A 12,448-nucleotide genomic window follows, 5' to 3' on the forward strand; every position below is an offset into this window, starting at 1 on the left:
TTATTTATTTCCCTTTAACATTCACATAGATGAATTAGAATTTGTCCACTTCAATTTAAATTTTGGTTGAATTTTGGAAATACTATACTCATCATATATCATAGATCAAAGTTCAACGGTGCCCTTTATCAGATTATATCAACCAAATAGCTTTGCCTAATAATCATAATAATAACAGCAGGAGGACAGAAATGACCGAATTCCCCTTTAATTAGAAGATGACGAGCAGTGCACGCTGCGCGCCCCCGGTTACCTCTGCGTGCGCGCAACCGCTACCCAATCGCGACCGTTAGATGTGGCCGGGGCGAGTGCGGTGGTACCAAAGAGGAGAGAAATCTGAGCGGCTGTACCGGGTGATGTGAAAAGTCATAATATCACACCCGAACCTGGCGGATCCGTCGCATGCTTCGACCTGTCACGGGGAAATGAGAGTCACAATTTACCAGAGGGTGAGTCTGCGATATGTTCACGAACGTGCGTTTTTGTTTTTGCACTCTCAAAGACTTGTTTTTCTGACGACGAATTGCCTGCAGTGTCTGCGCTCTCCCGTTCCCATCTCAAAATGGCGGAGAGGCCGGAGGCTAAGCTAAGCTACGCTAAGTGGCAAAGTTGGCGTTCGCAAGAGCATCGACTTCGAGACTAAGTGTGAAGATAACTTGGCGGTGTAATAGTTGGCTTTGCTCAGTCTTGTTGGCAACCTTCACACTGACCCTGCGAGTCGTGGTCAACGCGTGACCTGTTTGGAGACACTTGTTGTGAAAGCCTAGCTGAATATTTGGCTAACGTTAGCTTCGGTAGTTCTGTGGGAACAAGCTAGCGCGGTGCGTTAGCCGACACTGCTAACTTGGGTGCTGTCAGCCGGCTGCCATATTTCCTAAAGCCGGGTGCTAATATTATGATATCACAAGAAATCTTACAAGGTAAATGCTACCAATGTATATAGGAAGTGTTTGTTGTGGGAGTATTGTGATTAACATTGTATTGCTTTAGTGTACGTAGCGCTGTATGTTCTTGTTTAAAAAAAATCAGCTGATAGCCGTGGAATCAAACTTGTGTTACATATCGTATACTCATTTGAATTATTACTAGCTATGTGTTGTTATAACGTAATAATTCAAGTTGCGCCGCTCATTTTTGCCATAGACCAACGCCCCGTGTGTGTTTCGATTTGGTGACTGTGTATCTGACAGCTCCAGTTTACGCGTACGTTTTTGTGCTAAGCTAATGTTAGCTGGGAAGGGCGTTGCTGAGCCACTGCTGCAACTTTGCCCTTGTGGCCATCAAACCTTGGAAATGCATCACCCAGGCCAGATTTTGAATCTAGACGATTCTGCTATTAATAAAGCGGTCTCAAGCATGTTCGGTGTGTTTTTATTCATCATGTTAGCTCCCTATATGGAACTAAATCAGGTTTAAGGGTCAACAATCAGGGTGGAGACTGAAACGGATCATTACGGCATCATGATAACTACCCAAGCAAAGCCCTCAGGTTTTCTTTATGTATAAACATGTCAGATGAGCTGAATATCATTCGCTAAGTGAATGCCTCCTATTTGCCTCGTAGCTGCTATTGCGTAGGACAAAATGTGAAGGCCAGTCCTTTCAGAAAGGGTTATGAATCAGCCATTCAGGATGTGAAAATGTACATGCACTATTTCTCTCCATCATCCCGAGGGTTTCCCTTTTGTGTGTTCCAGATACAATTTGACGTTTATTCTGCAATTCTTCAGCTTGAATTGTCAGTCTTCCATCTTTCTCTGCTTGGGATGAGCACTGCTATATAACTGCAGTCTTTTTCACATCTTTTTGTCACATCTCAGCCCCTAGTGGTTTTTTAAAAGACATTCAGTAAAGGATTAGGAACTCCTCGACTGTTTTGTTATTGTGTGGCAATACATTATTTACTGTATAATCAAAATTCACCAGAATGGATCCAAGAGTGGATTGAGACCTCATCATTGCCGTTCTTAAAAAGGAAATTGCTGCGTAGGCTGCCAGTCATGGGGTGAAAGTAATTTGCTATGCCTTTCAATGTGTTATCAAACATTGACTTGTCAGTTTGTACCAGGATGGTTTTGTTTGGCCTGAAGGTCACCCACTGAGAGGGGCATTGCTCAGCATTTAGACACAAACAGAGCATGATAACTGAACGCTTGATCAGCAGCCAAAATTAATACCTGTAACTGGTGTCATTGCCCTTTGATTTGTTTGATTTTTCTCATCTTCTATATCGAATGCTTTTTCCTGCATCATTATTATTTTCAAACCTGATAACAAATTTGACTGAATGTCATTCATTCGATAATACTGATTCAGGTCATAAGGAATCCTGCTTTTCTTAAAATTAAAAATGATGAACATAGTTTGAATAGTTGCATTTCTGTGACACATGACCATCGAAGAGTGTGTTCGTTGATTGATTAGTTAAATTAATCAGCAACAATTTTGATACATTTATTAAATCATAAATCAACTGTTGGACAAGATTAAACATTCTCACTCTCCACATTCTCCAGCAAGCTATCTGAACATCGACTGGTGCTTTAAGAGACACAATGACATTTTTTGCATATTTGTCTTCAGGCTATAAGGAGTGCTTTATATTACATAGAGAATGTTGCGTTAATGTACGTAAGATTCATGCTGTATCACCAAGTCTGTATCACATCCATGCTGTACACGCTGCTTGTTGGACTGACCAAGGCTCCGTGCTCTGAAAAATACAGATGAGGCATACTTGACGTCACAGCTTGTCTTTGTAGATAATTGAAGCTTAGTCAGATAAACCATTCACCTTTTCATACTTAGCTGTATAAATAGGGGATGTGGGGTTATGTGGGAACATTGTATTTCTTGAGCTTGCAGAGAATTACTACAGTGGTTCTTTGAGCAAAGGCTTGTTTACTATTGATGTCTTTTACTCGAACAGATCTGCCAGGACATTTTGTGTTCCAACTGGTTATTTGTATCTATCTAATTAAAAGCTTCAACTTTCAGTAGTGGTCCGTGAGACTGGTGCCAATCCGAGACCATTGCAATCTACAAAATGTCTAAGGAATAAGCATCATCACAATTCAACAAAGGCCTAGGTCATGTCATCAAATGTTTGTTTGATAGTCTTAAGATCAACAGAAACCAAATCCTCTCATATTTTTTTCATAAGTTTAATGGTTGCTAAGTAATCAAATTGATTATTTTGTTAATTTTTCAAGCTGAAATCTAGGTTTGAGTGTGTCAAAGTGTAACTGTATGTTGTTTTGGCAAAAGTCAATGCTGTGGAGGATAACTGACAACAAACATTGTTCTCACTCCATCAGCCTGAGATTCCACAAGTGTTGGACTCGCAGTTGGACGATCAGACAGGTCTTTGAACCGAAAACCCATGACATAATTTCCTCTTAATGAAACGTGATACACTGGACTTTGATCCCCTCTTGATTTATGGCACTCTGACTGTTGATATTCAAGAGCACCAAGCATAGATAACAGCACATTTACCAATGCAACCACTGCTGTTTGAAAACTGAATAATGAGATACTTCAATTATCTTTAACCCCTGATGCCAGTTTTTCTTTTAGTTCCTTCAGAACACTCTGTAATACTGATTAAATTCAGGTGTTTTAAGCAGGTGCAGAAGCTGCTGAGATTGTCTTAGTTATGTAATCCTTTGGACTGTTGTTCTGTTTGGTTTAATGGCTATTTTTGAATCACACTGAGAGTGCCTTTGTGTTAGAACCACTCTCTCTGTTCTCTTAGCTCAGTGCACTCATTGGCAGGAAAGAAGAGTTCTATTTGGGGGCACTTCAGGTGCATCACTGGCTAAATAATTGACAAAGATTTACCACCAAAAAATCAGTTTCCTGTCCAATATTTATTTTGTTGAAGGAGTCTTTTGAGTTGTGCAGCAGCAACTGTCAACAGACAAGAACGATGCTCCAGACAAAGGTACAGACAAGGGCAGCTTGCTGTTCCAGTCCTCTCTTAATGTCTACAGTTAATCCTGTTAGCTATCGTCCGGTCCCTTGACATTGCACTGTCAGCCGTAAAGAGGACTAGTGGTCTCTCTTTCTATCTCATGCACACACACACACACACACACACACATGCTGTAGGATGTCTGGCCTTCCCGCTAAGCAGCTTAGTGTTATTGTGGCCCCAGGTGCCAGCAGTGTACAAGCTCAGGAAGTAATTCTTTATTAGTATTTCAATCGCTGAGTGGTGAGTTTTGATTTTTCATCATGTGCTACTGATCTCTTGTTGTAGGATAGTTGGCTAATTTCAGACAAAATTAATTTAAAAAAAGTGAAACTCATACTGTTGTTTATAACTGTGAAACTTTTTGATTAAATGCAATTGTATTTACTGTTTTTGTTTGCCATTTACTCCAACATCGCATGGTGCTGTAAGATTTTGTATGCATGTAGAGCAAGCAGGTTGGAACCTAAATGGTTTAGCAACCTACGATTCATGTACCTTTTATATGTGATAGACTTAATTTATCCATGAGACGTGGCAGTTTTTTTTTGTTTTGTTTTTTTTGTAACTCAGTCTCTGTTACTTTTCTCTTCTTCAGGTGATGGGCTCGTCTGATCAGTGAGTAAGATCTGGGCCATTGTGACTACTTGTGGAGCCTTGTCGCGACATTTGATTGACAGCTGAACCTGCAGTTTACCTCCTTCTGTGTGGCACTGTTATCGCCACCTCCGGAGTCCCTGAAGGAAGACCATCACTGAGGGATCCAAAGCCTGCCCACCACACACTTCCTTGCCAGACTCCCCCAGTACATCGCCTCACCCTCACCTCCCCGAGAGGGAGAGAACAGCAGCCACCATGGTGCTGTCACAGAGACAGAGAGACGAACTGTGAGTGCCTGAATGCAAATATGTGCAGGCTCATTACACATACAGACAAGAACAGACATGTTGACCAACACACAATTAAGGATCGTGGCGGGGTAGATTAAAGTGCATGCACATACATGTTCTATTTATTTTTGTCCAGCTAACATGCATCCCCATGTTTTACACTTTTTTTTTTTTAGAAAGCTGTGGAATTTAGTCATCCAGAATAGGTTGCTGCTGTGAGAATGTGCATTAATTGAGAAGAAAGTGTTATCACTGAGGAAATGTGATGAGATGTCTTGCTACAAGGTGCTTCATTTGATAGCTACTTAGTGAATATTTCATAACCTACATGACAGGAGCAAAGAAGTGAGGGGGATGGGACGGAGGTGGAATTTAAAAAGAAAAAGATGGTTGCATTATGTGAGCAGTTCTGTGCAGTGGTATCTGCCTGGCTGATAGTGTGATATGAAAATAAGTCACCTTTGTCTTACACTGAACTGATTGTTATGTGTTAAAACGTATGTATGATTGGGGCGATGTAGTAGAAATCCTTTTGCCTGTGGTCTGTTGTTCACACTCTCTAACACAGTTGTATCGGGGATGCTATTATAAGCTGCCCAAAACCAACAGCAGCCTAAATCTAACCCCTCTTGCTCATGAAATGTTCATCTTTTTATTCATATAAAGGAGCTGTTGTGTGTAATTTGCATATATATACATATATATATGTGTATACATATATATATATATACACACACACACACACGAGAGAGAAAGAGAAAGTAGGGTTGCTTCCATGTGCATGTGGTCGCCCTGTCCTTGTGTTGTCCATGCGCAGTTTTCCATCCTTGTGGCGAGCCTCTAGTTTCCAAGCAGCAGCACAAAACAGTTTCCCCATGATTCAGTCCTTATGTTGGTTTTTTTTCTTCCCTGAAGATTTGTAATTTGTTTTAGCTCAAGCTCAAAAATCAAAATGAAGGGTTCATCTTAAATCCTGTTGCTCCCGTTTGTCAGACAGGGTGTGTCTGTTGAGCTGAAGTTGATATTTAATAGCTGATGAACTCAGTCTGACTTTATTGAAGTGTAATTCATTTATTGCCCTGATAATGACAACTTACGGCAGTGTATTTATGCTGGTACCTTTTGAAATGCTAATCATTGGTGAAACATTAACACCTGAAGCATTAAAAAAGCAGCTTTGCTTCTTCTTCTTTGTTTTTTTTTGTTTTTTTTAGAAATCGAGCCATAGCAGACTATCTCCGTTCCAATGGATATGAGGAGGCCTATTCCACCTTCAAGAAAGAAGCAGAGATAGATATGGTAAGCAGCAATACATATACTACAATGTGTTAAATAGTAGATTTTCTATGAGAAATAAAGTGAATACCTTTCTTTTTGTCTTTCCTCTGTTCATAGAATGAAGAGGTAGATAAAAAGTATGCAGGGCTTTTGGAAAAAAAATGGACCTCAGTCATCAGATTACAGAAAAAGGTAAGGGATATTTTGTGCTTTTGCTTGCAACATTTGACACATGCTTTACAGTCGCATGAAAGAACAACTATTCTTGTGGGTTTAACACTGTTGGTATCAAGCGTCACCTGTCTAAACCAAATACATTTCTTTTTGGGACAAGTATTTCTTCGAATGTCTGTGAAGACTCCTTGTCTCACTGCTGTACTCGCAGGTGATGGAGCTGGAGTCCAAGTTAAATGAAGCAAAGGAGGAGATGACACATGGTGGACCTGTGGGTCAGAAGAGAGACCCCAAAGAGTGGATACCCCGTCCCCCAGAGAAATACGCCCTGAGCGGGCACCGCGCTCCAGTCACACGTGTCATATTCCACCCAGTCTTCTCTGTCATGGTCACTGCCTCGGAGGATGCAACCATCAAGGTGTGTGAGTGTGCAGATGAAATGGGTTGTACACAGTGTGGTGCCAAGCTCCATCTTGAAACAACACAATACAAGAGCTTGGATTATAAATTGTAATATTATACAAACTGCCATAGTTAAAATTCATGACCCGCTTTATGACCATGCGAGAGGAACTCCTTTTGGATATTATTAAATGCAACACTGCAGTGTCTTTGAGAAGTGCTGTGTGTACAGTCAATGCTTTATATTCACACCTACTTTATTATTTAAGGATTAGGGTTAGAGCTTCAGTTTTTTTGGGAAAGTATTTTACAAAGACTTATGGGTCATGACCTACTTCATACACTCACTGATTATGCATTTGTGACGTCTCATCTCTGGGAATGCCAAAATCTATTTTGTTATTGGGTTTTGTTCACGTATCATACTGGCTGAGTGCAGCAGCCATTGGTGTTTCAGCTCACCACAACATGGCATTTGCAGCTCTGACCCTTTACATCAAAGCTTGACTGCAGGTCTGAGGTTCCATTTTCATCCTCACTGCTTTCTGCTTCACCAGGCGCACCACCCACCTCCCTTTCTCATTCCCCTCCTTCCTCTGTCAACTCACTTTTTTTCTGCTTTGTCACTGCTCATCTGTGTGGAGACGTGCTGATGCACTTGTTGTCAGAGGCAATGCTCCCGAAGCACAGCACCTCGAGAAACATGCATGTTTGCCGTTTCTTTCTCCAGTAAATTCTACTCCGTTGTGTTTTAAGACTTTATTATACAAGGAAATGGCACCAGCTGTTTTGTGACAATTTTGTGTTGAGTTTAACCAGATGTCTGTAATCCAATTTTAGTTCAAAACAAAATGTCTAATCTGCAGCCCAACATGCCGAATATTGAATATTTCCTGTATGAAATATGATTTGTATAGCTGTTTTTTTACAGGCAGGAAGGGTGTCTCACTTAAATACTGACTTGTTATTTTAGGTGTGGGACTATGAGGCAGGCGACTTTGAGCGAACTCTGAAGGGACACACAGACTCAGTGCAGGACATCTCCTTTGACCAGACAGGGAAGCTGTTGGCTTCATGTTCAGCTGACATGAGCATCAAACTCTGGGACTTCCAGGGTTTTGAGTGTATCCGAACAATGCATGGTAAGTGATATTTATAAAAGTAACAGTGGTCAATGTACATTGTATAGTCAGATTTATACATTCAGTAATAAATCATCTGCTTTTTTAAATTAGAGGTTATTATGCAAGGTTGGCAGTACTGATGATTTAAAACAATCCAAGCTAAGTTAGCAGCCTTATCAGAAACAACTGGCATAAGAATGTAGTTAAAATTCAGAAAAATGGGTATCACTACAGTTCACTTGAAATGATCCCAAAAAATGTAGTGGTTATTTTCTACAATACTAATGTCCTTATTTTTATTATGGGTTAGTTTGACTTTATGAATATAAAAGTACATTTTTAAATGTAAGTTGAGGCTTTGGACATTAACTATTACAATGCTGATATTACCAGTTACACAACTAAACAATTGACTGTGTTGTCCAGGCCACGATCACAACGTGTCATCCGTAGCCATCATGCCAAATGGTGACCACATAGTGTCTGCCTCCAGGGACAAGACCATGAAGATGTGGGAGGTGGCCACTGGGTAAGTGAGGGGGAGCCTTGTTTTCGACCCCACACACTGTCATAGACTGTGATGAATATAGTTTTACATTTTTGAAATTCCATATTTTTATTCTTTCTTTAATTGTTTACCTGATGATACAGCATTAGTTTACGATTTCACTCACCACAATTCTGTGTTCAGGTACTGTGTGAAGACCTTCACAGGCCACAGGGAGTGGGTGAGGATGGTGCGCCCTAATCAGGATGGCTCATTGCTTGCTAGCTGCTCCAATGATCAGACAGTGCGTGTCTGGGTGGTTGCTTCAAAAGAGTGCAAAGCTGAGTTGCGGGAGCACGAACATGTGGTAGAGTGCATCTCCTGGGCTCCTGACAGTGCTCACCCCACCATCCTGGAGGCCACAGGCTCAGAGGTAAAGTCACCTGCTGTAAGACCTAAACCATTTAATAAAATTTTTATTGTAAAATCTGCTCATATTTTTGACAATGTGTTTGCTTGCCATTACGCAGCTGACATTTGTTAACCACTCACTCCCTCGTCAAAGTTCATAAAGAAAATGCTGATCTTCTCTATAGGTGGTTGGTCAGGTTTTCACTGTATATATAACATATATATTATTGTAGCCTGAAAGGATTCAGTCAGCTGTAGTGACTCTGTGAGGCTGTTCTTGGATACAGAGGTTCACTGGGCTGAATCCAAACAAAAGCATGTCAACAATTGGAATGCCAACATGCTGATGTTCAACAGGTGTTGTGCAGAGTCACAAAGTATCTATCAATAAAACCCACACACCAGCATTCCTGAAGCCATGACACTATCAGTGCTGGAATCTTCCACCTAATACGTAGAAACTGTGTGTAGTTTCTTACGCTGTACTTTGCTGTATCTTTGTTTTGCAGAACAAGAAGAGTGGAAAGCCTGGCCCCTTCCTCCTTTCTGGATCCAGAGATAAAACCATTAAAATGTGGGATGTCAGCATTGGCATCTGCCTTATGACTCTGGTGAGTAGTTATCATGGTGGTTTCTTGTGACATGCTCAGTGTTTCTGCTTATGAATCAAGGGGAGTGGTGGATAATCTGTCTCTGTTCTTAAGGTGGGACATGACAACTGGGTGCGTGGTTTGTTGTTTCACCCTGGAGGAAGATTCATAGTGAGCTGTGCTGATGACAAAACCATTAGGATCTGGGACTACAAGAACAAACGCTGCATGAAGACCCTGTTTGCCCATGAACACTTTGTTACCTCTCTGGGTAAGAGTCCTCAAATTCACACTAACAGTTTTCGACGATAATCCAGTCTCCGACAGCCAATTGTGTCGCAGAATGGCACAGAATCGGCATTCGCTAAGAATAAAATGGAACTGCTGGAACTTTTTCCAGAATGCTAGATATTTGGTAATAGTCTGCAACATCTCAAGCAACCAGGCTTGAAAACAGGGTGACGGGGGCAGAAACTCAAAGGAAAGTGAGGAGGAATAGAGAAATGTTGTATTTCTGATCCATTAAAAACTCGCTGGTTGACCTGACCGAGCTAGATTAAGCCAAGGTTAACACATCATTCCCTGTGGTACTTCCCAACTGTGTTTTTTTGTGAAATATTGTGTAGTGTGTGACAAAAGATCATGTAGTGTGACCTCCCGTTGTCGGTCACTCGTGTGTTGTGGTACCTTTGTAAGTTTTCGATCCCTGGCCTTTGCTGCTTTAACAAATTTCCCCATTGTGGGTTCAATAATGGTATAATCAATAAATCAATCAATTGGTTATATGAGGAAACGCTATAATATAATGAATAAATACAAAAGTGAATAATCTAATCTGACAGCAGTGTAGGGGTGTGATACACATCGATCCTCTGACTCTGAATGTCCTGTAGTGTGAATTTAAAGGTGCATTATGTAACAATTTGGCCAAAAACGGTTACTACACTCAAAATCAAAACAGTACGGCGAGTCGTACCTGACAAAAAAGTCCCAGCATCCGTTTTCAAAATCCTCTCTGCTTTCAACACTCTCCACCGTTCGAATGCAGCTCCTATACAAACCCTCGCTTTGCCTCAAACTTTATCTTGAGATTTCTGTGATTCATACCGAGATCTCTTCGGTTTCTTTGCCTCCACCATTGTAACTCAGGCGTAACTGGCAACGCGGGGTTGCTCAGCACCTCAGGCTCTACTGATTTCAATGATTGGTAGACGGCAGTAGGAGGCGCCTCATAACAAAATATAAACAAACTTTCCGGTGCGGAAAATATATTTTTTTAATGCAAATATTTTTTTTTTACTAGTTTTGTTGGTGAGTTCAGTTTGTTATATGAACATTATTCCTGGTCCTCTGTGACATATTAGGAGGATTTTATGGCCAGTTGCTGCAGATTTATTACATAATGCACCTTTAAGGTAAAATGTGAAAACGGAAAACAGATTGTTGTTTCACATTAAACTCATGTTAATACTGTGGTGAATTTGCTGCTGTGTGCCTGATTAAATGTCTCTCCCTCTTGCAGATTTCCATAAGACTGCCCCCTACGTGGTGACGGGCAGCGTTGATCAGACAGTCAAAGTGTGGGAGTGTCGCTGAGACCGCCTCCATCTTCTACGCTTCCTTCTCCTCCGTCTTACCTTAACCCTCCTCCCCTCTGTCCTGACACCCAGCCTCTCACCTCTCGCACTACAGTACAAACCGTAGTTGACCATGGCGCTTTATCTTCCCCCCCACCCCCACACCCCCCCTCCTCGTTCCTTAGCTCCTCCCCTACATCAGTTCCAGTCCTATTAAGATGACTATTGTCCTTTTATGTAAATTATTCTGGATGTAGGGTACGCTTAATAAATGTCACGCAATCTCTGACACATAAACACACTCAGAAGATAAGAAGTATTCCTTGCATGGTGAAACAAAAAAAATTGTATACTGTTAAATTTGCCGAATTTGCATACCGTTGTAATGACTTCCTGTCGGGTAAAAGGGTAAATATCCTTGTGTGCTGGCTCAGGAGTCTTTCGGGTTAACTGACAGTGCACGAAAACCAATGGCGCCCCACATTGAAGGGGTTTAGGTTTATGTTTCTTTTGAGTTGAGTTTTTGTTTTACTCCATGCCTCCATTGTTGTGGTCTGTCACTGCACAGATGCTGATAGAGAAGATGTGTAATAACTGAACGAATGAGTGGAAGCTGTCCAGGAGGAGAAGATGACATGTTGAAGGAAAAAATGAAGCTTGCAGCTTCATAGTTGACTCACATGAGGTTCTGTTTGGTGAGTGTATGTACATGTGTGTATACCTGGTGTGTGTTTGCGCGTTTGTATATTATGACAGGAGAATCTCTCCACTGTCTCTGCTTTGATTGTCAGAGGAAAGACAGAGAGGAGGTAAAGCTTCTCACCCACTGTGTTCATTCATTCATTCATTCTACTTCATCTCTTTTAACAAACTTGCTTTCTAGACACTCACAGGACCTTAACAATCCCTAAGCTGCTGAGAGCACAGACACACACACACCCCATTCGCAAACGTGTGTTTTACAAAGGAAAATGTCTGCTCACCTTTTATGAGATTTGTGTGTGAGTGTGTACTTCGCCGAGAAGAATCACCCGGTGCCCTCTTGTTCGCTATCTCTGCCTTGTTAACCCACCGAGGGCGTCCTCATGGGATTTTCATTCAGCTTTCTGTGGTGTCACTGCTCTCTTTACACACACACACACACATACACACGCACACACACACACACACACTCACAAATGCACATACACGCACAGTAAAAGTTGTGTATCAATATATCTGGATGTCATTGTTTGCAACATAATGAAATAAAATTCTGTAAATATAAGTTCTAATATGTCTTGTGTGATTTCTTTGAGGGATCACGGTGAAATGAGAAGAAGGATGGCATCTGGGAGCTTCATACTGAGGTCAGACACTGCATAACAATCCATACCACATGACATACATTGACTGGCCACTTTATTAGGTACAGAGAACACCTGTTGTGGTCACAGAGCTTTCTCTAAATTCACTTAATATTTATGTTTTATTCTTAACCTTTGTTAAATCCAAACAAGACTAAGATGAGTAAAATGTGTAGTCAATATTTATGTGTAA

The 12,448-nt window shown here is 41.1% G+C and overlaps 1 protein-coding gene across 1 annotated transcript; it reads left to right on the forward strand.

The window, feature by feature from the left end:
- The first annotated feature begins 305 nt into the window (after positions 1-305).
- On the forward strand, positions 306-12,142 carry LOC310926626 (lissencephaly-1 homolog B-like). Its single transcript, XM_083888798.1, has 11 exons — positions 306-449; positions 4,575-4,863; positions 6,081-6,165; positions 6,262-6,336; positions 6,530-6,736; positions 7,694-7,862; positions 8,271-8,373; positions 8,536-8,764; positions 9,252-9,353; positions 9,447-9,603; positions 10,855-12,142. Exons 2-11 carry the CDS (start codon positions 4,832-4,834, stop codon positions 10,926-10,928), a joined length of 1,233 nt encoding a protein of 410 aa, XP_083744924.1. The 5' UTR covers positions 306-449; positions 4,575-4,831; the 3' UTR covers positions 10,929-12,142.
- Positions 12,143-12,448: the final 306 nt, after the last annotated feature.

Source organism: Microchirus variegatus (genome assembly GCF_963457635.1).
Source record: "Microchirus variegatus genome assembly, chromosome: 5".
Taxonomy (NCBI): domain Eukaryota; kingdom Metazoa; phylum Chordata; class Actinopteri; order Pleuronectiformes; family Soleidae; genus Microchirus; species Microchirus variegatus.